Here is a 27880-nt window from a genome sequence, read left to right as displayed (position 1 = left end):
GAACTGATGCGACTAATTCTCCTATTGGGCTGAGAAACAGCAACAACAATGAATGCATTTCCATACACTTATTTGAGGAAGGAAATCACAGAAGAACCATGTCTCACTATTCACTCATTTTCATGCCATTGCTTTTGCACTTACCTCTAAGGGTTTTACATCCAGTCTTCCAGTCTTATCCAATGAGGTACGTCTTTCTCTCTTTCTCTTTTCTAAATCAGGTGATCCTAAGGAGTAATTTCTCCCACTTATTGATGCTCTTCTCAGTTCTGATATGCTACGTCCAGTTCTTTTCAAACACTCCTGCTTAAGTTTCTCAAGAGGTTGAGTTTTTATAGAAATAACTGCTAAGTGTTCTGAAATAATTTTTGGATCTATTTTGACTGGTTTTTTTCCAACATGTGGAACTATTTTAATTTGAGATTCCTCTTCAGATAAATTTTGATCTAACTTTTCTTGCTGTAATTCAGGAATCACATTAAAAGCATGTTCTTGGGCCTTTTGAACAATTCTATTAATGTCTAGCTCTCCAGAGAGATCAGCATTTGGAATTGTTGAACTAATTGTATCTAATGGAAAACTGGAAACTCCATCAATAATTAAACTAGCCACTTTTTTAGGAAAGGCTGTGTTTGTATCTTTTATATCATAATAAAGTTCTTTGTTGGTTCCTGATTGTTGCAGTATGTTACTATAAACAGAGTCAACAACCTGATAAATCCTTTCTGTATTTTCTGGATTTAAACAGTGCTCTTCAGGATCAGAAGCTATTAGACTAATGCTACTTCTGGAAATTTCAGCTGTTACCGACTTTGACAGTTGAGATGCGATTTTATTTAACTCCGGCTTTGATAAGTTTTTTTCATCTTTGCTTGAGGAACTTGGTAACCTTATTAGTTTAGCCAAGAACAAGGCCAACACCTCTTCTAAAAGTTTGGCATCTAATGTCAAACCTTTTCTAGATGAAGACTTTTCCTTAGACTTAAGTTCATCAATAATTTTGATCACTTTTTCCATAATTTTGACAGCTTCCAGAACTAATTCTGAATTTGATACTTCTTCCTCTACTTGAGGTTGAAATTCAGAATTCGAAATTGCATTCACCATTAAAAAGCCTATTGTATCAGAGAGGACATTGCTTTTACCCATTAAATCTTTAAATACAGAAGTATAAGAGCCAGAGTGCTTTAAAACACTGGTATAAATAGAATTAACTATGTTTTCAATAGTTGCATTATCAGCTACAGGCACAGTAGGTGATTCCTTGGTGGGTGGTACAAGTTTAATCTTACTTTTGGAGATAAATTCTTGGACTGAATTTAGTACTTTTGAAGTTATTTTTTGCATATCAGTCTCTAGAGATTTTGTTCTTTCTTTATGCACTTCTGGAAAGATAGATAAAAGCTTTGATAAAAATTTCACAGCAATTTCTTCTATTATGTTATAAGACAGCTTATGAGCATGTGAAGGTTTAGGTAGCGGCACATCAGTAGTCTGGAAAACATCTTTAAGGATCTTTTCAACAATGTTTTCAACTTCCACACACTGATGTGGAGTTAGCTCTCCACAAAAATAGCTCTGCAACTGATTGCTAGCCACTTCTCGTAGAACCAAGTCAACTATGTTTTCTGAAAGGATTTTACATCCACTGGTTACACAATTTTGTATAATCTCTTGTGATCCAAACTGTGGCAAGAGATTATTATAAACAGACTGAACCACTAATTGAATAATTTCATCATCATCAGATTGTAAGGTTTCTACATACTGTATAGTCATATATTTATCTTGGGAGATCTCTGTTGCAACTGCACTTACTAACTTCATTTGAAGGAAATTCAGTTCTGTGGACAAATTGTCCTCAGGTTCTTTTGTTTTTGTGCTGGATATTGTTGAGAAAATTTTGGATAAAAGAGCAGAAATCACATTCTCTAAAAATTTATGAGGTAATATTATTGTATATGGTGATGAAGTTTGACATTCTTTGCTGGCTGTTTGGGCCAACTTTTGGACCTTTTTAACAATATCCTTAGATTCCAGAGGCAAACATGCTGAAACTGAAACCTCATCACAAAATATCAAGTTAACCTGATGTTGGAAAATTTCATTTATCACTGCACTAGTTAGTCTTCTTGCTAAATTTTCTCCATTACTGTCTATATTCTTACAAATAGAGTCTTGAGATCCATATTCATTTAAAATATTACAAACAGAAGAGTGAACAACTTTATTGACCAATGTTTTGTCAATTGATGGTATCTTATCTGAAGAAGGTTTTCTCATCATTTTATGCATAGGTGGCATTTTATCTGCAGATTTTATCTTAATGCTGGATGGTGCTTCATCTGTAGTCGGCTCTTTATACCTTGGAGGTACTTTAGGAACTGAAGACACTTTACCCACAGGGAACTGATTTCCCTCATCTGGCCTGAAAACCTTAATTTGAGCATCTGAGAACTCCTTTAACAGTGAATTGATGAGTTTCATAGCAATGTCATAGAGTTTGGCTTGATTTTGCTTATCACTAACATTTTGACATCTATCTTGTATTTGTGTTTCTGGTATAGAAGAAAAGATCAATTGTTTAACCATCTCAGTAATAATGTCTTCTAAAAACTTAGTGGGAAAAATTCCAGGTTTACTTTCTCGTTGGTTTTGAGGATCATCTGGTTTACTGGGTTCACTTTTAATCTCCTCTCTTACTTTCTCTTTTTCTCTCTCTTCCTCTTCTTTTTCTTTGGCAGAGATATTTTTGTTAGTTGAGGAGGATAATTTTTTTGTTGTAACAGACTGTGCCGAATCCCTGCTAATCTCTTGAATTACATTTAATACATTATCACCTGGGGGGCTTTGGTCATAACTGAGTTTTGAATAATATGCTGGTTCTGGAGAAGAAGATAGTTCTAAAACATCTTCATAAATATTTTCAATGACATTTTGAACATGTTCATAATCTGAGTGGTGTTCCTCATCCCTGCCTGTTTGTGTTGGAGAGTCTCTTCTCCCCTCATTGCTTGATGTTTGAGTTCTTATTTCCAAAGTATCTGTTGTAGTCCCTAGATTTCTCTTGGACTTCGAGGAGGATAACTGAAAGGGCTTGTCATCTTTTTTAAATGAGCTTTCTCTTGCATTGTCAATCTTTTTATAGCCTATTTCAGGATCTGATCCAAGTACTTCCTTCTCATATTCTGTATCATCAATTATTAATGAAAAATGTGTGTATAGCTCATCATCTTTCCCTTTTTTATCTCTTGGAATTAAATTTCTTTTCTTCTCAATTTCATTATTATTAAATGTTTCACTCAAATGTGGCTCCTGAGTATCTTTATTTTTCACAGTGGTAGTTGAAGTAACTTTTGATACATTCTCACTATGTTTTTGAGTACAAATTCCCACTTTATTTTTGTCCACTTCCTTTTTATTTGTCACACCTGTAACCAACCCTGATGTTAGGTTAATCATGCCGCTTTTCATAATTGCATTTATAGAGCTAAGTACTGGATTTTGGATGTCACCTTTTTTCACTGATGTGTCCTTGGTTTTAAAACTTTTCTTTCTATTCACTGTACCTCTATTTATTTCCAAAGTGCTCATCATGTTTTTGCAGTCTGGGGTGGAAGAAGTATCTTTATATGATTGATCTGGTAAAGAAAGTTGGTTCTCTTTTGCGCATCTGCTTATTTGTGTAAAGGTGTTTTGTGGTAGGTGTTGAACCCTTTGGGTGATATTATCTGGATTTAGAAATGAAAAGAAGGTGGAAGACCAGTCTCCTGAAAAAAGTGGTTGAATCTTGAATGCAGATATTGCCTTCTGGGTTAGAGCAGCAATCATCCCTATAGCAATGTTACTTTCATCACCTTTTTGAATATCATTAGATGTGCATTTTTCTATGAACTGATCATATACAAAATTGGATATTTTATCAACTGTCTCTTTATCAATTGGTGGAAAAGAAAACATTTTTTCAGCATTTGGTAAAACTTTAATTTCACTTTTCTTAAATTCCCTTATCAGAGAATTTGCAAGTTTTAGAGCCAAGCCCATAATATCTAGCTCTGCCATTTCATTTTTCTTAGAATCTTCAGTAATAATGGGGAGAGAACAAAATTTGTGAACAAGGTCAACGATTATGTCTTCCAAAAATGTAGCTGAATAGAGAGAAGGCTGTGTCTTTTCTTTACCAGATTTAGCAAGTTCAGAGACATGGTCATAATCAGATAAGTCACTGAAAGATGATTCTTCACCATGTAAAAATGGCTGTAAATGATGATACATGATTTCTTTCATAATAAAACCAGCTAATTTACTGAGGAATGAGCGTCCTTTTTTGTCTGCATCTTTTTGTACTTCAGCTTGGAATTCAGATGTTTTCAAAATATTATTACATATGGAGTCGACCAAATTTTCAGTAGGTTCTAACTGCATACTTTCTGCATTATCCTCTGCCATGGAAAGTCGAATCTCATGTTCAGAAATTTCTTTAATAATTTCATCAGTCAATTTTGAAGCTGCATCCACAAATTCATCATCTGGTGGGAACTCTTTCTCTTTTAGTTCATTTTCAGTGTGAGTTGAAGGGAAGACATGCCCTAGAAGCCTGTAAACCATATCTTCTAAAAGAGAATGAGGCAACACAGTAATATATGATGGCAAGGCATGGCTATCCGTTGTGATTATGTGAAGCACATTTCTGATGATATTATCAGCTTGGGGGTATGAATAAGAAGAACACTCTAATTCTCCTGAAACTAATGACTGCACTTGATAATCATATATTTCTTCCAATAGCAAATAATATATTTTCCTACCAAAATATATTGTATCACTTTGTATAACCCTATGTATTTGAATCAGAGATTTATATTGATCTAATACTTTTCCATATACTGAGTTGACTATTTTTTGAACCATTTCTTTGTATCTTTCTGAGAAACACAAGTTTTCATCAAAGTTATCTGCAACTAAAATCTCTGATGTGGTGAACTCCAGAACAATTGAATTTACCAGTGTTGTAACAATCCTGGTAAGTTTCAGTTTTGCTCTATCTGGGTTTTCAGTAACCAACATATTATGTGAAAATGCATAAAGAATTTTGCATAAGAGCTCAGAAATTACTTCCTCCAAAAAGACAGATGAGTTCACAATAAAAGATAATTCTCCTTGTTTAGGATCTATTGCTTTCGATTTATAAGTTTGATCAACTTCCGCCAGAAGGAGAGTTCTATCTTCAGATAAAAATGATTGAATATGATGGTTAAAGATTTCTTTTATTATAAAACTCGCTATTTTTGAAACAGGTATGTCACTTATGCTCTTTTTATCTTTTGTAATGGACTGGTATATATTTGAAAGAGAAAGATCAGCATAAATGGAATCAACCATAGACTGGATGTCTTTTGCTGAAATCATACTCTGTTTTTTATTCCCATATTTAATAATACATATTTCATGTTTTGAAATTATTGACATAATTTCATTTATCAGTTTTATCACTGTATTACTTAAGTCTGATTTAGTAGTATCTGACTGCTCTGCACTGGTGTTCAATGGACTTATCTGAGATGTAAGCTGAGTAACTATTTTTTCCAAATGACTATGTGATAACATAGTGTTATACATTGTTGAAGCTTGTCTTTGGAGTCTTGATTTACTTATATCATATTGAACTCTTTTTATTAAAACATTTGCACTGAGTTTGGAATGTGACCTAAAAGGCAGATTTGCTATAAGATCTGGATGAATTTGGAAATCAAAAATTTCAGCCAGGATGATATTAGTTATTCTTGCAGCCAATGTCTTTGTGTCATTTAGAAAATCTTTATTAGGCATGACTTCCATTTCATATTCTTGTAAAACTTTGCTGTACACCATGTCAACAATTGTTTTGACTACATCCCTCTCCACTGGAGGTAAACACAGTCTTTCGTCAGTATTATCTATAATGCTAACTTGGGCTTTTGAGAATTCCCCTGTAATCAAATGTATGAGTTCTTCAGCTTTCTCAAACAGTTCATCTTCTGAATCTCTTATGGATTTTGTTTGTACAATGCCTACTACCCTGTGGAATATTTTTCTTAAAACCCCAGAGATTACATCTTCCAAGAATGTTGAAGAGTAAACACTGGTATAAAATAACTGCCTTCTCTCATCACCAAAATATCTGTCTGATGAAGATAATGATTTTCCACTCACAAATGGCTGAAGATGTTTTTGACAGATATGTTTAATGATGAAACCTGCTATTCTATCAATAAGAACATCATTACTGCTTGTGATATTTTGCACAGCTGATTCTTGAGAACCAGAGATTTGCACAACATTTTCAAATACTGAATCAACAAGGTGTTGAATATCATCTTCTGAATAAATAAACTTGGTTTCTTCTTCCTCTTTTGAAAATCGAATTTCATGTTGGGAAACTTTCATCCTAATATCACTAACTAGGTTTGAAGCAATGTCATTGAAATTCACTCTTGATATATCCTTTTGGGTTTCTCTGTTTAGAACCAGGCTAGATGCAGAAGAAAATAATTTAGATAATAGTACTCTGATCATATCTTCTAAAAATGTGTATGGCAGCAAGGTGTTATATAGAGGTACACTCTGGCTTGGCTCAGTAGATTTACTGATGTTATTAAGAGTGTCCTGAACAATATCCTCAGCCACTGAATTAGAATAGGTAGAAGCTGAAAAATCCCCAGAAAACAGTGGATGAAGAAGGTAATCTGAAATAGCTGCTACAATTAAATTGGTAATATTTTCCACAAAAATGCCATTGTCTTCAGACTCTTTATCAACAGCAAGGTCTAGCCCATGCTGCTTTAAAGCATTTCTATAAACTGAGGTGACAAGTTCATCCACAATATCTGTATTGAAAGAAGAGAAAGACTGTTCTTTGTCATCATAGAGAATGTGAATTTTAGCTTTATTGAAATGCGTATTTATGGAGTTTACTATTCTTTGGGTCATGTTTTTCAACTCAATTTCAGTGTTATGCTTTGGGCTGAAAATCTTCGACAAAAGTCTGGCAACAATCTCCCTTACAAATGAATCAGGGTGAATATCTAAGGGTGATTGCTTCTGAGGTCTGTGTGACTCTATCACTTCACTCAGAACCTGTTTAACAATAGTAGACACTGGATCCAGTGGAGTCCTTGGATGACATAAAACCTCTCCACTCAAAAATGGTTGAAGATGATTTTCGATAATCTCTTGGATGATAAAGCTGGCTATTTGGTCAACCATAATTGGGCTTCGGCTTACTATACTTTTTTGTATTGAAACAAGAGAGTCAGACATTTGCAAAATATTACAATAAACAGAATCCACCATCTTTTGGAGGTTTTTTCCAGTATATAGATATTGATTATCATATATAGTGAACCAGATTTTATGTTTTGAAATGGCTGACATAACCTTATTTATTATACAAGTGGACATTTCATTAAAATCAGAACTCATTAAATATTTTTTTTCTAAAGAGGAACATGTAATGGGTGGAGGAATTAGCTGAGATAAAAGTCTTCTTATGACATCTTCTAAAAATGAATGTGACAACATGGTACTATAGTCTGATGAAGACCTGGGTAGAGAAGTAAATTCTTTTAGGTTACTTTGAAGCTTTTGCAATATAATTTCAGGTTTGAGAGGGTAATATGAATGGGGTGTGAGATGTTCCTTGAAGCAAGATGGCAGTTTGTAGTCTAAAATCTCTAACAATATGCCATTTGTTATTTGTTCTGCTATTGAGGCATTGTCGTGTACCGGATTATTACCACAGGCCACTTTTAATTCATACTGCTGTAAAACATCACAATAAACTGAGTCAACAATTTTGCTAACAGTTTCTGTATGAACTGGTGGAAAACACAGCCTTTCTTCAGCATTCCGTAGAACAGTGACTTGAGCATTATTAAATTCATTCACTACATTGTTGACAAATAATGTATTCATCTCATTGAGCCAGGACACAGTGATGTTTTTATTTTTGCCCCACAATGACATAGAGAGATTAAAAAACAATTCTGAAATTATTCCTTCCAAAAATGTGGCTGAATAAACACCAGCATATATACCTTCCTGATGTAGCTTATTAAGAATGGCTACCTTATCCATTTCCTTTGTTCTCTGTCTTTCAAGAGGTGACACAGAAGAGGATTTTACCGCACAATGCTTGTCAAATGGTGCTTGTATTTTGGAGCTAACCACACTGGGATTATTCAGGGATACTGTTAAAGAATTACTATCATAGCTCCTGAGTTCTAAAGAACTTTTACTCTGTCCTAATTCTATTAATTCTGACTTTGTGAAACTAGACTGTATTTCTCTTGTTCTATAGTTCAAATGCTCATTTGCAAAAGGTAGACTTTCCGGAGCTTGTTGTATGCTGTGAGATAATTTGTCCATCAATGATTTAACCAAGCTGTGGGAAATAATAGTAAGCATAGAGTCTGATGTCAATAAGTCTTGATCAATTTCTGCCACATTCTCCAAAAGGTCTGACATGTAATCTACTTGAAGGCATTCACAGTCCATTCCTCCCTTACGATAATCAGATTTTCCATCTTCTAAGCTTTGAAGCATTTTTAAAAGTTGACATTCTTTTGCTGATGTTTCCTCTGAAACAGACCCTTTATCAAGAAAAGCAGTGCTTGTGCATTTTTCCAAAAGTATTCTGATAAGTTTCTCACATACAACATTGAGAAGAAAAACTGATTTTGAGGAGAGCTGTAGGTTATTGCTAAGTATGCTATTAGGTTGTTCATTATTCAAGGAGTAGAAAAATGTTCTTTGCATTTTACCAGAATCCATACCCCTATCTAGGCATTCATCTGGTGAAAATAAATCTGAAACAATATTAAAAACTTTATTGACTACTTCTTTGGATTCACTTGTTTTTAGGTTACCAACCAGGCTGTTTAACTTACATGCAAGATAACTTAATTTATTTTTTTGAAAAAGTTGATCAATTTGTTGAGTAGAGAATTGCCAGTCTCTGGGGCTTGCCTGTCTATTGATTTTGTTGCAAACGGGTACACTATTATTTCTATGCATAGAAAATGATTTGTTTCTTTCATTGCTTTCAAAGTGATAATCTACTTCTATTTCTTTGGACAGTACATGAATCACTCCTACTAAGAGATCCTGAAAGAGGTCATCAAAGCCACCAGAAACTATTCCTGGACAGTAAATGTATTTTGTTGGTATGGAAACCATTTTCTGTGCGATGTCAGCCTGTATAATTTTATTATTAAAAAGAATTTTAAGAATGATTTCAGAAATACATAAAGCAAGTTCTCCAATGGAAATTGACCTGCTCTCAAACACTTGAGAATGAATTGAAATAATCTTGCTAAATGTTGCTTCTTGAATTTCCCATGCTTTCTCTTTTTCTCTACCCTTTTTGGTGCTATCAGAAATGCTTGAAGTTAAATGGTAAAGTACTGACTCAGTGAGATATTCACAACATTGATAAATTGAAGAATCATCGTATATGTTTCTTAGGAGCTGTTTTGATTCATATTTTTTCCTTGACCATGTAGAAACAGTAGACATCTTTTCCTCACTAAAAACTTAAAAAAGAAAACAATGTAATTTTAGCATGGATTAAAGAAAAAATAGAAAATTCAATATATTTGTAATTATTATTTACATATATATTTCACCCTTTGAGCAACTCACTAAAGAAAAATCTAAACAAAAGAAGAAATTAGATTTTCCTCAAACATTTATTTCTCACCATGTAAAATCTTAATTTTAGCCAATAAATTGAGAAAATAGCACCCCAAAATTCAGTCCTCTAAGTCAAATGCTGATGTCTGCCTTGGTTGGATGGTTATGAACTCTAAGAAGCTGGAAAGCTTGGGGCAGAGAAATAATTTGCAGGTTTAGTGATGCATCCTACCATGTCTCCAGTGATATCTAGAGGTGCCATATAATTATTTTAAAATATCTTTAGACAAAACATTTAATGTTATGCTATGTTTTACTTTTAGGACATTAAGGAGTTGTGTTGCAATATCAAGTTCACTAAAATAAAAGTGTGGCAACTCCAGAAAAGCTAGTAATAGATTGCAATAGCAGTAGTACTTTAGCCCCTAGATTATAGTTTGTCACAGAGAAGGAAGGTTGGCCCAGCCAGGTGAAGAACTCTATATTTGTTTTGTCCAAAATTCTATTTGTTACAAATCATTACCTATTTGCAATGGCTAACTTCTGGGTGTGGCAGCTAAGAGCAACACAGTTTTTTTCCTCAGAACCTAATTATATATTATATATCTTCACGTGTTATCAGGCAAGACTCTACGCAGATAGAAGACTTTAAGCTGAGCTTTGACTGCTACACAGGTTTTGGCCATGTCAAGATAAAGGGTATGAGGAAAGGGTATTCCTAGTGGAAGAAGGAACATGAGCGATGTCACTGGAAGACCTTGGAGATGTCTGAGAATAGGAATATAGAATTGATAGAGCCAAGTATCAATGTGATGAAATCAGGGATCTTCTCTTGCTTGTTTTGCTTTTGTTTATTTTTCTAAAATCAATTAAGTCATGCCTGGAGTAAGTCTATTTAAGAGTTTGTAGTTGTAGCTACATTACCGTCCATCTTGGGAGAATGCTGGTTTTAAGGATGGAAAATAACCACCTCGTGCAGGTGGGTAGGACTGCTAATATCTCCAATTAGAATGATTGTGAGTGATGTATCTGGACTGGTGATGTAGCAACTAATTACTGGTAACTGAAACTACTGACCTAGATCTGGGGTATTATAGTAATATTAAACTGACTTTTATTAATTGTCAATAATCAACAGTTTTTGATATACAAAATGACTATTACATGTTGTTTCACCTAATATATACACATGAGCATACTTAGAAAGATAATGCAAATATAATCCCTGTAATGATACAGTTGGAGTATTATACCTAAGAGGAATTCAAGTCAGAATACTGGAATGCAAATAAAACAAGATATTTAATTCTACTGTTCTTTTAAACTTTGAATAATAATAACAAAGCCTTCAAGAATACAAAAATTAAATGACTTTTAATCAGTTAACTGCACATCCCATATGATTATAAAGAAGTTATGCATAAGAATTTTAAAAACCCTTCCAAATTTATGCCTCATGCTCAATCAAAATCTCCTGCTTTAAAATGGTCTCATTTTCTCTCATTTGTAGATAGAGAAAACTGAGCAACACATCCTTCAAATTCAAATTCTGAAAACATTTATTTATTTTTATTTTTTTGCATTGTGATGAATTAAAAAGCAATTGAGGCTGAGCACGGTGGCTCATGCCAGTAATCCCAACACTTTGAGGGGCCGAGAAAGAAGGATCACATGAGGCCAGGAGTTTGAGACCAGCCTGTGCAACATAGCAAAACCCTGTCTCTACAAAAATATTTTTAAAAATTAGAGTGCAGTGGCATGCCTGTGGTCCCAGCTATTTTGGGGGAAGGCTGAGATGGGAGGATGTCTTCAGTCCAGGAGTTCAAGGCTGCAGGAAGCAATGATCATGCCACTGTACTCTAGCCTCAGTGACACAGACACTATTTCTAAATAAAATAAAACAATAAATTTAAAATAAAATTAAAATGCAACTCAGTAGTCATCTACCTCCAAGGGTATTTTCAGAAAAATAGTGAATACAGCATTTTAGACAGGAGATCTTTTAAACATGTCTTTTACTGGTTTTCTTCCTAAATCATGCAAATTTTTAGTGTACGTTCTTTCTTGCTTACCTGTAGTTTCAAAGTTCTTCAAATATGTGACCACAGATGTGGTGACATGTCTTGCTATCAAATGAACTTCATTGGAACCCATTTCATGATCAGCAAAAGTAAAGGCTTCAACTTCCTTCACAGTCTCTATCTTTGGGTACTCCTTTTTTTTCAATTTTTGCAATAAAGAAGAATCTTCCCTGCTGGCTTCAAGGTTTTCATTTTCTTCCTCAGGTATATAGTTGATTTTTTTATCCTGCATTCTAAGAAAACTTTTTTCCTTATCCTTTTGCCCTCCAGATACTTCAGATAAAGAGCTTTGCTTTGATATGAAAAATGGTTTCATTATTTCCCTGTTCTCATTAGTGTGTGGTTGACTTGGAAAGCCACAGCTGGATAGCACAGTATTGACAATATTTTCTGCAGCTAAACATATTTTGAGTGGAGAAATGGTTGTCTGAATTTGGTTTGGTTCAACAACTGGTTTTAGGTTCTTATAATGAAACACTCTTAGATTTTCACCTTTTCCCATTTCTATGAATGACAAGACTTGCTTTAATGCTGCTTCTGTGGAGTCACTTGCTTTCCTAAGCAGCTTTTGTAAGATACTGCCTTCAGGGAGGTAGCTATTTCCTTTCATGGTCTGATCAAAACTACCAAAGTTAGATTCCCTTGGACTGTGGTCTTGTACTTTGTTTCTAGTAGAACACGATGGCATAGTTTCTGAATCAGGCCTTTTCGTTGGCTCTGAGTTTTTAACTGTGTCTTCTACAGAGGATCTGACAGAGGTGGGTAAATCTGATGAAACCCTGTATTTTTCTTTCATATCTTCATCTGAACAAAACGCAAACCCAGTTTTACTCACTTGTGAAGGATTAATCCCCAAACTACCTTCCTTTAACTTTGATGTGAACATTTTCATATTAGTTGCTAATTCAACCTGATTAACAGTGTAGGCATTTTCAGCTCCTTGGAACAAACTTTCCCTTGAAAGTTTTTCCATCAAAGACTCATTGAAATAAGTACACTGGTCCATTAATGTGCCAATGATCTCACTTGCTACAATGTTCTCTTTCGATATGCTAATTGAAGATGGTTCCATTTGGCTTATTTCGTTGTCTAGCTTGTTCTTAATTACAGCAAGCATGTCACTGATGATATTAACAGCATATGTAAGTAATTGTGAATGGAATGAATGAACCTGTAGAAGGATATTCTGTATGTTTTCCTTGAAATTAATAGTATTTGACTCGGATTTATCAGAAAACATTTTCAGTGGTTGTAATTTTGGCAACATTTTTTTGTTTAACAGTTTCTGTTGGATAAAAGAAAGGTTTTCTATAGGCATTTTCACAATTTCAGAAAACTCATATTTGGAGATATGTTTAAACTGCAAGTCCACAAATGACTCTAACATGTTTAAAACCGTTTCTACAATCTCTTGAACAATTTGGTTGCTGGAGCCCACAGAAATTTGGTCTTTTGTCTTTGTGTTATAGATTGGTAAACTGCTGAGGCTATGCTTGTTTGGAAAACCATATTTACTTGTAGCAGTAATGTGTTCTTTACTGTTTGATAGAGTTTCTTCACTATCTGGAGTGGGAATTTGGGACAGAAAGCATAGCTGTAGTTTCTCAAGCAGCATTTCAACAATTTCCCTTCCAAACATATTAATTTGTGCTTTGGTATCCTCAGCTCTAGGAGAAGCTCCTTTAAAATAATTATAAAACCTGCTTTCACAATTCTCAAGAGGTGGCAAATTTAAAAGTGAAAGAGAATATTCTAATTCTTTTGCTTTTATTGAAATTTCAGTCAAAACATTTTCAGCTATCATCAATAGCTTACACTTTTCATTTTCCTTGTCATTTGATTCTGTTTGCCACTTGTCAAACAATTTTTTAAATATACCTTCTCTAGGAAAAATGTGCTCTAGCTGTGAAGAAACATTCTCCAAGTAAAAACATGCTTGTTGTTTAGGAAGGGATCCTGTGCCTATATTCCCCTGTGAAAGTCTGAGATGTGAGGATTTGATCGGGTAAGCCAAATTGCAGTTATTGGTAACATACAATTCTTGCAAAACTGTATTAACTATTTTACCTGCTGCTATGATTTGATCAAATGGTAAAGCTTTGGTTTGCTTTACCTTTCCAAATTCCTTCACAATTGTTTCCAGGATGTTAATTACTATATCGTTGGCATATATTTTTAGTTCTGAAGTGGGCAATTTTGTGTCCAGTAAATTTTTGGCATCTCCAGCTGACATGATGTGTGACAACCCAATGGCAGTCTTGGATCTGCTGTCTTTTGGAGTCTTCTCTCCAGGACGTAACTTGGTTTTGCTTTTGGCCTTAGCAGCACTCAGTCCTAAGTGTGTTTTTTTTGTAAATTTAGGCAAAGTGGTAATTTTTGATATTGTTTTTAAATTTGCTTTAAAGCATGGCTTAGGATTGTCCTTAGGGCTCACCTTTAAAGTGTGTGGCCTTAAAAGTTGCATCTTATCAGCACAATACTCAGGGGACAAACTCTCTTCTAGTTGAAGTGAGACAAAATTTGTGATCTTATTGAGAACCATTTGAATTAAGTCTTTCTTCACTCGCAATGGTAAATATGGCAAAAGAGTGTTTTCCATCACAGAGATATTTTGACTGTCGACATAAGAATAAGCCTGTGATGTTACATATCTAGGGGAATTACTTATTTTTCCTGCTTGTTTAGTTTCTCTAAACCTTAATGGTTTCATTAGTAAGGAATCATTGTTGTCAGATATTTCAACTTCTGTCCTACTTTTGTTATTTTCATGTAATGATGTCACAACTACCAAGTACATTTTCCCCAAAACACTTTCAACTATGTCATTTGCTACACTGTTAATATGTGATTGAAAACTGTTTTTCTGTGTTGTGTCTGATGTTTTAATTTTAGAATTAGATATAAAGTTGGCAGTTTCATTGAGTGGAGGCAAATGGCCTGTGACTTCCATTACTCTTTGATACAACTTATTCAAAAGTTCTTCCACTGCAATGAGCAGTTCACCTTTTTCTTTGTTTTTTGATTCTCCATTTCTCATAAATATTTCTTCCAAAACAATTATCTGCCTTTTGTTTTCTGATATCATTTGGTTTTGCTCTAATGGATACTTTGTAAATAGAGATTGTTTGGTACTTCTTTCCTTGTCTTTGTGACCCAGCAATATTTCATTTGATAAAGCTAATTGTGAAAAGTTAGAATTCTCTTTTGAATTAAAACCAATTTCCTTTACAGATCTTTTATCATCTAACATCTTTAACATACTGTCAACAATTTCACTCACAATGATGTTTTCTTGGAACAAAATATTGTTTTGACATGGATATGTCTTTTGAATTTCTAAGTCTAAGTCATTTTTAATAAGCTTCAAAATGGTACTGGCAATGATGTCAGCATATGTCTTAAGGCTAGCTTGCGATAGGTGAATTGTGGATCCAAGTTTTTCTCTGTGACTGACAAAAGTGAAATCTGTAAGCTCTTGGCTGAGACTGGTTTCAGTTGCTGATATTTTGAGGACATTTACATCTGATTCCACTTGGCTTGAATCATAAAAGATGCTGTCATTTTGTTTACAGTTTTCCAATTCTGGGATAACAAATGACTTTTCTTTACTTTGGAAAGCAAGGGTAATTAATGAATCTATTCTTTCTGTGGCAAAAGATTCTAGATGATTAAAAATAGTTTTAGTAATGAAGTTAGCATTTTCCTCACATGAGTCAGTAGCAGATTTCTGAGTGTCTTCTTTCTCTACTACAATTATCTGATTATCATCAGCATAAGCTGATTTCTGATTTCTTGAATATGAAAAATGCTCAGTTTTTCTTTCAGTTTTTGACCCCTTAGGAGGCTGTTGACAGTCTATTTTTGGAAACATATCACAAAATGTCAGGGGCAAGCTTGCAGAAGTAGGATTCTTTGCATTTATGACAAGCGTGACAGCAGAACTGAGATTATGAAGAACAATATTCACTATATCATTGGATATCAAAATGACATCTGATTTAGGAACTGAAAGCTTAGGAATAATCTTATTTGCACCCTCCATGAACATTTCAGAATTTTCTTCTGAATGTTTATCAGTTATGCTACATTTCAGAGTGGGTGTGGCAAATGAGAGATTATTCTGAAACAGGGTTTTTTCATAAATATCACATAGGATACCTTCAATGGTATCTTGTATTTGAAGTTGAAGTACTTTTTGATATTCGGTCTTATTGAGCAGCTTTTCAATAACACCTTTTTGCTGATCTAAATCGATCTCTTTGTCAGAACTGTTTTTGTCACATTTGCCTTTACATGATATAATGTCTAACAATGCATTAACAATTTGACTTGCAATACTTTCAGAAATCCCAATGTCATGAGTTAAAAAAGGATTTTCCCTTTCTTTATCTAATTCCTGTTTGATTCCTTGTAAATTTTTTCTAGCCACTTGTAGTGCATAAGTATTTAATTTAGACCAAGACAGTTGGCACAAGTTGATCTTTCCTGACTTGGTATGATCTACTGAGCAACAGGAAAATTGCTCATCAGAATATGAATCTTTGGCTGCTAATGCTTTGCTCAATGTACTGTGATCTTGCTGAATAGGTAAAGCCACTGGAACTGTAAAGTTGACTTGAGAACAAAAGAGAGATTTTACTTTGGAAGTAGCAAAAGTTTCTAAATTTGTTAATATTGCCTGTACAATATCTTCAGCTAGATTTACCTTTGCCTCCTTGTCAGCAACGCTGAATCTAGACTGAAAAGTACATGGATTTTCATCCAACACAGTGACAGAGGACTTTCCTTTATAGGTGTGTTCATGAAAAGAAACATTTGCTGAAAAATTGATAGTTTTACACCTATTTTCCCTTACATTTCTTTCTGTCATGGCAGCTGAATAAAGTTTGTGAAATACAGTCCTAACAATATTATCTGTTACTATGGTTATATCTGCTTCAGACAGTAAAGGATCCATCATTTTATCCATAAATTGAACAGATGTTTGGGGAGTTGGCTCATCAACATTGTGAGGCATGCCATTAAAATTAGAGTGGGAGAGAGAAAGGACATTTAATTGATTGATTAAAGTACTTTGAAAAATTTCATTCAAAATATTTCTTATAATGGGAGCAATTGGAGATATATGTGGTTCTTTGAGTTTTACTTCAATTTTGTTTAAGGTTTTTTCTAGAGCCCATTGTTTAAGAGAACGTGTTTTCATTTTTTCTCTTTGTGGTGATTTCTCATCAATAATTTTTTTCTCTGTATATGCATCATCTTCTAGAAATGAATCTGATTCAGCCCCTCCAGGAAGGCTTCCATATGTTGGCCTGTATTGATAAGTTTCAATGCCTCCCCCTTCAGATTCCATTTCATTAAACATATCAGAAGATACTGCATCTAAAATTAACTTGACTACATCTTTAAGAATTTGAGTCTCAGGTGGTGGGTTTTTTACACTTGTCTTCAAATCTGATGAGGTCACATTTAATTCTGTTTGAATAACCTTCAAAATAGCACTTGATACCTTCTTTGCATGCATATATAAAGCAGACAGAAATGATGCTTCATGTGTGTCTTTGGAAATACTGGTACTTTCATATTCCCAGCCTATCTTATTGCTTTTCTTATTTCCATCATTAATAGCATCCAAAATTTCTAAATGTCCATCAGCAAACCCTTCCAGTTTAGCAAAAACCATATTAAGAATATCTGAAGCTACAGCTTTCAGTTTATTTGGATGCATTTCTTTTGTGCTAGGTGTTTTGGAAGACACAGGAGCAACAGGTTTTGCCTTGCTTTTAGTCTCTTCTTTATTGTCCTCCTGAACCCTTCTGGAAGCTATGCTGGAGATTATTTTGGTGGATTTGGCCATTTTCTCAATAATTGAAGCAAATGATGGGTTGTCAATGTCAAGAGACTCTGAGATAGCTTTTAATCCACAACTTGCAAAACTGGTATCCATGTCAACACCACATAATTTTGCAAGGATATAATCCAAAATTGCTTTAGAAATTAACTGAATATTAGACTGCAATGCAGCGGCCATTTTCTGATTCTTATTGGTCATCTCTCTGCTTTGTTGACTACAAGATAGCTGAGAATGAAGATGGGTCCCCAGGAGCTTGCTTAACATTTCATGTAGTGTTTCCCCAATTCTTTCTAACACTTGCAATTTTGCATTCTCTTTAATATGGTTTCCATCATTGACACTGTGGAGAGTACAAGGAGTAGCCAAATATTTGTGAAAAGATTTTTTATCCTCCCTATTTGGCAAAATGCGTTGTACATCAACACTGTCAGTTGCAGACTTTGGCTTACGAGAAGAGAGTGAAATGCTTCTTTGATGTGCATTTTCACTTGATAACATATCATAAATACAGGTTAATAATGGACTCGCCAAAATGTCATCATCAATACTCGTGACAAGAGATTCTAATTTTTTATCAGTATTAGCAAAAAATCCTTTATCTGTAAGGGATTTGGTATGGTCAGTCTCCCTAAGATTTAGGTTTTCCTTGTGAAGTTCCAGTTCGTTCTGTATAGCACATAAAACAATGTTTACTATTTTAGCTGTGTACTTACTAAGTTGAGATTGTAATGAAGATTTGAAGCCCATATGCAATTTTGGACAAATAAATGACTTCAGTCTTTTAAAAATTGTACGAATGATCTTATCATTAATGTCATCTACAGGTTTAGGTTCACTTTTTCCAGATTTTAACCAGGAAGGCTTTTCAGGATCAACATTAAATAAAGATAAATATTTCATTTTCTTTTCACTGTCAAACCATGTTTTTAATGGGTATTTATTTGGTGCTTCTTTGAATATGTGTTCAGTGTCAGAATTATGTAAGGAAGTCTGATGAACTGATGATGAAATGGAACTTTTAGTGGTATTGGAAATGTAGTTTGATGCCTTATGAAGTATGTTTAACACAGAATCTGTTATTTCTTGAGCCACTGTACTGATTTCTGAAACAGAAAACATCTGGTCTATCCATTCTTGATGTGACAGTCCTTGAGGCTTTTCTGAAACAAGAACTGAAGCTTCATTGCCAGTTTTGCTGTCTAAGTGACCAAAAGGAACAGAAGATATGTCCTTGAGCATTTCCTTTAAAATACTTGTGACTATGTTTTCTGAAGCCTTTTCTATTTGATGCTTTTGATCTTGGCTGAAAGTTGAAATGTCTTTATTCGAACAAAGTTTTTTCTTTAAAATATCTTCATAATTAGTAGATGGTGGCTCAGTCTTTAATTCCCAATCATGAAATGCAGCTTTGCTTCTAGAACCAGGCTTTGTAGGTGGTTTGTTATTTCTTTTGAATTCAAAACAAGTGTTTCCCTTTGTAAACCAATGATTAGGAATCTGTTCTTGTGATTTTACTTTTTCATCTTTGAAGGTTGAATCAAGCACATTTTTTACAATATTGTCTATTTCCTCATTTTCATCATCAGAATAAAGAACCATGCCTGGAACATTTATAGGCGGAAATGGTCTTCCAGACCTAGGACTATTTGATAATCTAGTGCCAGTGAGTCTGTACTTTTCTTTGGTGTCAGAAGGACTACTTATTCTAGGTTGCCTACTTTTTTGAAAACTTTCATTTACTGGTTCCTGATGGAGCTGAACAAGGATGTCATCAAGTAGCTGAAGGAGTACTACTGTTTCTTCAGATGCAATAATTCTCTCATTATTTAGTTCAGTTTGTATATAACCTAGTATAGCACTGACTGCTTCCTCTATATAAGCAACCAAAGAAGACTGGGAAAAAATATTTGATATTAAATTTTGTACTTCTTCATTGACAATTAAACTAGTTTCATCAGATTCAAGACTAGATTTATTTTTGCCAGCTCTTTGAAGGAACATACATATTGGGTCTGTCTTATGTTGCTGGCAGGAAAGCTTAGTTGTGTCTTTAAGATGAAGAAATTCATTTTGCTTAAAAGAAACAAGAGTCATTAGCTTCTCTAAAATGGCATGCACCATGTCCTCTGCAATATCACACATTGGGTCCAAAGTATGAGGCACTGAATTTTTCAAAGGTTTTCCATTAGATGATGTGAGAAGTTCATCACTGGCTGCTAAACTTGGTTTAATGTCGACTGACAAATCTTGTGAAAACATCTCAACACATTTTTTCTCAACCGCAGACTCTAACTTCTCAAGCATATTTTCCACAATCTCAGAAGCAACTGAGGAAATATGAACATTGGAAAGCAAGATTTCTTTTTCATGTTCACATTGTTCAACAAAAACTTCAGCAGTAACAGAAGAGAGAGAGGGAATGGACTGGGTTAAATCAGACATGATTTCTCGCAAAATGCTTTCTAGAATCACTTCAGTTTCCCCTTTCAAGTAACATTTAAAGTTAACAAAAACATTTTTTAAATTCTTCATTTCATCCATGGCTTTTGCTGTTTTATCATAATGCAATGAACTCCCTAAGCTATCTGTTTCAGTGGTAGCATCCTTAGATTTTTTTGTGCCTGTTTCAAATGATGCTAAAAGGTGACTATCTGATTTACAACTTCTGAGCTTAGGGTATGAATATAGCAAGTTGGTTTTATTATATTTACGTTTAGAGGTTATAGATTGTCCTTTTATGTGACATGTTTTCCCCACAGCTGTTTTTTCCACATGTGCAGGAGGAGGTTTTATAGGTGTGGTTGGTCTCCTTACTGACATGTCAACTACAAATGCACAGGGTTCTGCCTGAAATGTTTTAGTTGTTGCAGATGTGTAGCTTCTATATGTAAAGTCTTCACTGCATGTGCTACAGAAACTTGAACTATCTGAAGAGAGGATGGAGTCATCAGACACTGGGTATGTATTATTTTGCAATCTTTCTTCATACTTTGTGATGGCTGGGTACAATATACTGGTCACTGCAGCCACAACCCAGGTCATTATATTCTGAATTATAATATTCAGTTCTTCAGAAGTTACCTGGAAAGGAGGTAAGCAGAGATAAAAATAAAGTCACGTAACAACTTACTCTATGTTTTGGAGACAGAAGGTAACATTTAATTTTTATATCAATGTATTGGTGGAATACCATTATGGTTTATGAGAGAAAATAGTAAAGAAATATCAGTTTAGAAATTTAGAATTTAAGATGAATTTCTAGTTAGTTTATTCTGCACTACGGTGAAGTATTTTTTGTGTAAGATTTATTTTATTCACAGTCTCTCAGAAGTTCCTTTTTCCCCTGGCATTTATTATTAGCATAAATGATAATTTTTGTTAAAAATATCACTAAATTGCTGTCTAGGCACACAACATGCAAGTATTTTGGAAAGAAAATATGTGATCCAGCTAATTTTTAAAGATACATTCAATATTTGTAACAAAACATTTCTCAAAACAGATCCAGTCAAAATATTTGGATGCTTTCAGAAATATCTGCCTAGCTGAGATTTGGGGAAGGAACATAAAGCATTTTCTCTCCCAGTCCCTGCTGAAAGGGTGAGCCTGTGGTCTATATATATAGGAATGACTAAAGTTAATTGTTAAGAATTATTTGATAGGCAAAAATAAAAGCTAATGCTTTACATAGATTGATGGGCTTTGTATCCAATAAAAGAGATAATACAAATAAATACAAATAATACAAATAAAATAAAATAATACAAATAAATACAAATTGTTCTAGATAGGAAAGCTGAGAACAGATACTAAAGTAAGGTAACAAATTAATTTAGATAGAAAATAAAAGCCAAGCTAGATTTGGGAATCAAAGAGTAGGGAGGGCTGAGCAAGGTTAAGAAAGTTAGACTATTAATTTGTTTGAGCTGGAGCCAAGAACCAGATTTGAATAACCATTTCCTTAGTGACCAATGTTGCTGTCATAGATTTGAACTGGACCATGGATAGAAATAAATACATCTGTAGAATTCTATAAACCTCTACTTAGTAACTACAAATAAATTTTGTGCTTACAAAACTCATCTTACATATAATAAAGTAGTACTCTATTTTTAAATTGTTAAAATTCTTAAAACATACAGCTTGTAAACACAAGTAATTGGCAGAAAAGCTTAGAAGGCTGATATGTAGGTCTCAATGTAAATATGATTCCTGTAACTAGCTGCTCACACCCAAAATATTGCCTAAATTAGTCTGAAATTATCCATATTTCAGAGAAAGATTCAAAGAAAAGTTAACATATATGTAGCACACTCTCTTCTGACTCACTTGAAAGCATTTGAGGAGCACCCCAGGAAAGGCCATTTTATTCAGCTGTAATCCCCAAATACACAAACATATTTTTAACTTATTTTATAAGCAATGGGTTAGTGGCATTAAACACATATTTTGAGATGACAGTCTATGTTGTAAAATACATGTCTTAAATAAATACACTCTAAATCAAATATTTAAGAATCATACCTAAATGTTTATAGAGAAGATAATTATTCTAAATCAACTACAACACATATAAATTATAAACTAAGACATTCAATATATGTCATTTTTCTTATTTCTGGAGATGATAAACAATAACCTACATTATTACTCTTAGGTTAGTTGTGGCAAAGAGATTCCAACCTCAATATATAAAAGAGGGATATATTTCTAACGTTTTCTTTGTAGTGAAATAGATAGAATCCTAGTTTTTAATTGCTTTCTATTACAACATTAAACTGAAAAAAATTCCTTTGGGTCAAAGCTTTTGTATTTGCTGCATATTCTATGAATTGAGCAAGTTTCCATGTTAAATAGTGTGTCAGAGTATGTGTTGTTCCTCAAATGCTTTCTCTTTCCTGACTGTTCGGTCTAGATCCAGAGTTAGGCCTCATAAAAATACACGATCTTATCTTTGCCTGTTCCAAGTCTCAGCTCATAGGTGACCAGTCCCTTTTCACAAAACTGCTGAAGACAGATCTAAGCATCTCAACTCACCTACTACTGAGTTCACCAGCAAGATCTGAAAGGCTTTATTGATTAATGGCTTCCCATGATATAATAGGCTTGTGGTATTTGATTCTCTTCCTATGATGGTTAGATCGTTAATATCTCACCATTCTATACCCATGAGACCTCATCTTGAAGAGTCAGTATTATTTTTTGATAACAATTTTGGACCACAGAAAAGTATAAGAATTAACTGAAAGTAAACTTCAAAGAAGAAAAAGGGGCAAAAAGGAAGCCTAACAAATATCAATGGACGATTCCTATTACTTAACAAAATGTTTTCTATTATGATGCATCAGAAAGTATGACTAATATGTTGCTTTATCGGTGGATTTTATGATACATACTTTTTCTTGCAAGCAATTTTGCAGCAAGTTCTGTTGCCTGTAAAGAAAGGTTGATCATTTAGTTATTACATAGAGTCGAAAATTTGTAAAACTTTTCCCAAAATTTCTAATTATTGAATCATTTTGTTATATCTAAGAGTTTTTCTATAGAAATTCAAAATGAATAATATACTATTTTTTCCAACCCCCCTATTTCACTTCCTCCTTAGACTGGCCTCTAGTTTCAGAAATGTGCTTTATTACCCAGGGGAACAGAATTATAGCTGCTGCATAAACAGTGTATCTCTCTGATCCTTATACTTTCAACACACCTTAGCCATGCCTACATTGTGTTTCTCTGAAAATGGATATAGGATTTGCAGGAAGGGGGCAGATGAGTCCCTTCTGACTGCTAAAAGCCCTGATGGAGTAGCAAGGCATCTGACCAGAACTTTCTGATAATCCTTTATTTACTTGTTCAAATGCCATAGTTCTACTGTCCTCTCCCCATATTCCACAGTAGGAAGAAAATATGTGAATGATTTTTCAGTAACTATGGGTTAAAATCATAAGTTTCTAGCTATATGTAATACCAATTTAGATGCATTCCTTTTCTGTGTGACAATATGCTATCATGTGTTATTAGATTTACCATCACACACTAATGAAATAAAAACATAATTTTCTGAATTGCAAAAAAAGAATAACTCAATCATAAAAATAATAGAAAAATAAATATTTATAAAAACAAAATCTAAAACTGAAGTCTGATTTATTTTCATATATTTTTGCTGATTTGAACTGCTTCTTTTCTTTCTACTTTCTTAAGAAAAGTGGCACTCCTTTCTAGGCCTGTACTCTACATGATCAAATGTACATTTCCCCCAAGGGATATAATTCAATTTTGAGGAACAGCCAGACTGAAAACTATATCCTATATTTTGGCAGAAGAGAAAAGAAACTTCACTGGGTTCAGTTCATAAAATGGGCTTCATGACAATAGTCTATCCTTAGATTTGTACCTTTTGGCAGTATTCAACTAGGAGCATGAAAGCCGAAGTCAGTAACATGTTCTCTATCATTTGTCCTAATTTGTTTTTCTAGGATCTGGTCTCTTAGGTCAACTCAAGTTTCCACAGGTTTTTCTCTTAGATATTCTGCAACCTAATGCATTCAGATTCACTTTTCTGTTTTCTTCATGTTATATTATTGGCACAAAACATAACTCAAGGAGTTCTATGTATTCATTGATAGCAGTTCCCAATAGACTTTCTGCTCTAAAAGCATACACGCAGAACCAAACAAAGTGCAAAGGCCTACAGGTAAAATTAGTCAGGGAACTGAAAAAGCTTCATTGATGACTATTAGAAAACAATTTTATTAACCAGATAAAGCATGGCATCAGCAGAAATGGCAGGGTAAGTATCTTCAGAAATTCATTCCTCCAAAAAAGTAACAAGTAAACTGGCAAAAGAAAAATGACGAGAATTATAGTTTCTGGGGCTCTAATTAATTAAAGGCTTGCAACATTCCAGAGAGCACTTATTTAGGAAAAACAGTGAATCTAGGTAATAGCAGTGGGTTGTGTTGTTTTAACTTGTCTTATTTTCATCCCCTCTCTCCAGCTTCATAATATCCTTGAAAAATAATACCCTGAAATCATAGCAACATAGTTTTATCTCGGTACCTGCCTAAAATCTAACATTATAGTTTGAACATAGTAGGTTCTCAATAAATGTTTTATAAATAAATTCCTATTTAAAGTCTTTCGGATCTGTGCCTACTTCTCTCTAATCCCAAATGAAGGCTTTGCAGGCCACTAATAGCTTTTGCGAACTGGTTCTGAGTTTCTTTCTTTCAATTTTTCCTGTATATTGGTGTCAAAGTTATTCATTGTGTATGCTAATTTGACCATTACACCCCCACTAAAAACCATCAGACTATTACCCAATAAATAAACTACAAGTTTTAACCACAGTCTTCAGGGTAGTAGATTTATTGCCTTCTTCACTCTTACTCCTTATACCTTCCCTGTAATACAAAGTTACTTATCACCTAAGTGCAACGCTTAATTATTTCAACTTTACTCCCACTGCTGTCATATTTACTTTATTTTCATTCCCTTGGTACTGAATTTTCATCTCTATTTTATAAATCTTTTGTAACATTAAACAAATGATCAGGAACAAGAAAACTAAGCAATAAATGAGAAAAGAAATGATGGAATAGATGTGAGGCTTCCACAGCAAACTCCTATAAAACCTGGAGTTAAACCTGAGCAAGAGGAATGTGACATATGTGTCTTTGCTCTTTATTTGGATCTGTGTGTATGCTCTTGGAGCAGTGGCAAAGAAGCTCCAGGTAAGGTATAGAGTTCTTTATTTTTCACCAAGCTAAGATCTTTAATGAAAGAATATCCAAAATGCTTGCTGTGAAAGATTCAAGTGATTTTTGTAGTTCTACATTCTTGGGTAGGAGAAGATATAAAATGCAGTTATTACAACTATATTATGAGCCTCTTCTAACCTTTTCTTTAAAGAGGTAGGTATTTATATTTCTAATAAATAAAAACGTTTGTATCAAATAAATAAAATAATGTTATTTTACATATGGTCTACACATGGTCATCAAGTTTTATTGCTTTGAACTAGACAAGCCAGTTTCCTTCCTTCTGCATCTTTTACAGTGTTATGTATCATATGAATACTCAATAAGTCAAACAAACTGATATTTATCAGTCTTAAAGTAAAAATTATTATTTCAGGAAGCCTTGTCTGAACATGTCAATACCATTTGCCATCATGTACCACTTATTTTACTTAATCATCTTCATAGGAATTTGGGGTTTGTAAAGTCTATCCTAGACTTCATTTGGCTTGTCGATGTTTTAAAAAGATGATGGCATTGGGTGTAAAATAATACAAAGCTCACTGCCATTACTTAGATTCATATTTTCCTCTCTTTCTTTTCTTGAGTTGAGAAAAACAGATATAAACATCAACAAAATAGGTGGTCACTAAGGTTTGAAGAATGAAAAGTCCCTGGGCTTAACAACTATCTCTTCTAAGTGCCATGATTTCCACTACGAGAGATTATTATTTTTTATTAAACTGCAAAATAGCCTTTGGGGTGGGGGAATAACTGATTAAATCATTTATACTATAAACTATTTTACCAGCCTTAGACAGCCAATAATCTCAAAAAGCATAAGAAATCATAGGTGTTTCAAAGAAGAGAAAAGCAAACAAATAAAGCCAGATCATGAGAAACTACCGAAAGAAGGCTATGATGCGGATACACTTGAAAGTGGCATGGAGACCCTGACTATAGCTGGATTATAGATAAGGAGAAGGAGAAAGGATAGGACAATGATTCACTTTGTCTACAACTTAAGCTTAGTGCTGAAAGTCTGCAAAAGACTAAGTTTCACTAAATCCAAGTAGAACTATAAAAATGGAGGATTCCATGGAATCATTTGCTTAAGAGCAGCACTCTTATGTGATTATTAAAATTATTTATGATTATATATAATTCCTTAGGTACTTACATATTTGTGTAAACAGGAGAAGAAAATATACCCGGGTCTGTAGTATGAGCCTGAGGTCCTATTTATCAGAAAAATAAAATTACATAGTTTGTATCCATCCTCAGCAACTTGCTAAATGGTAATCCTCCAGTAGGTATTTATTCTCTGTTATCACTGCCTCGTTTACAGACTTTCAGGGACTCTCCACAGTGAAGTCCAAAGTCCTTAGCAAGGACCTGTACTGTAAGATCTGATGTCCTTATCTACCTCTCCAGTGTCTTCTCTGACTAGTCTTTCATACTTATGCTATGGTCCAGAGACAATATTTTGCAGTTCCCTAAATATATCATGTTTCTCATGCCTCTCTGGACTGTGATTTCGCAATTTCTTTTGTCTAGAACACCGTGTGCTGTATTTTAACTTCTCATCTTTTAGGTCTGATTCAGCTTATGTTAACTCTTGAAAGCCTTCCTTGATACCTACCTGAATAAATACCCTTCCCAGTGCTCTCAAAGCACTCTAAACATGTTTATATTATAAAACTCCTCATGCTACACGGTATTTTGTTTACTCTTGTGTACACCTGATTATGACTTCCCACATATATCTTCAGTACTTAACATGTTTTGCTGTGGATCAATTTTAGAGAGAAAGGAACTGACATTGCCTGTAATCCCAACACTTTGGGAGGCCCAGGAGGGCGGATCATGAGGTCAGGAGATGGAGACCATCCTGGCTAACACGGTGAAACCCCGTCTCTATTAAAAAACTTAAAGTGTAATAATAATAAAATTAAAAAACAAAACATTAGCCGGCCATGGCGGCCTGCACCTGTAGTCTCAGCTGCTGGGGGTGCTGAGGCAGGAGAATGGCGTGAACCTGGGAGGCGGAGCTTGCAGTGAGCCGAGATCACGCCACTGCACTCCAGCCTGGGTGACAGAGCAAGACTCCGTCTCAAAAAAAAAAAAAAAAAAAAAGACAGTGCCCATATCTGAAAATTAAATGTGAAGACAACACTATTTTTAATACAAAAAATCTCTTCTGTGGTTTCGAGCAATATGCTAAACAAATATTTTAAATTTTGCCTAGAATTCAGTATAGAGCATTAAAGCCATACTGTGAAAAATAGCTAAACTTTCAAAGAGATAGGAGAATTTTCTGAAGGTAAAACAAATATGAGAACACAAATCTATAGTGGTAAACAAATGCTGAAGCTAATACCTGCCCTAGGGACATTGGCCACATCTGGAAATTTAGTGTTTGGTCAGAGCATTTAAAACAAGACATTGGGCCCCCCGAAAGATGGAGAATTAAAACTAAGAGCTCCTAAAAATATACAGATGCTCCTTGACTTACAATGGGGTTGATATCA

At 34.1% G+C, this 27880-nt stretch overlaps 1 protein-coding gene across 2 annotated transcripts in view; it reads right to left on the bottom strand.

Annotated features, from left to right (window-relative positions):
* FSIP2 (fibrous sheath interacting protein 2) overlaps window positions 1–27880 on the bottom strand; it is an 88984-nt gene that overhangs the window by 23912 nt on the left and 37192 nt on the right. For both annotated transcript variants that reach the window (XM_054549572.1, XM_054549574.2), the window contains exons 14-17: window positions 26530–26587; window positions 23004–23040; window positions 11745–20688; window positions 145–9572 (exon numbers count right to left, since the gene is read on the bottom strand). In XM_054549572.1, coding sequence (XP_054405547.1) covers window positions 145–9572; window positions 11745–20688; window positions 23004–23040; window positions 26530–26587 — 18467 coding nt within the window. The remainder of the gene's footprint in view (window positions 1–144; window positions 9573–11744; window positions 20689–23003; window positions 23041–26529; window positions 26588–27880) is intronic.

The sequence above is a fragment of the Pongo abelii genome, chromosome 11, assembly GCF_028885655.2.
Source record: "Pongo abelii isolate AG06213 chromosome 11, NHGRI_mPonAbe1-v2.0_pri, whole genome shotgun sequence".
Lineage (NCBI taxonomy): Eukaryota > Metazoa > Chordata > Mammalia > Primates > Hominidae > Pongo > Pongo abelii.
The sequence above is the reverse complement of the archived record's forward strand: the minus strand, read 5'-3'. Positions and strand labels throughout refer to the sequence as shown.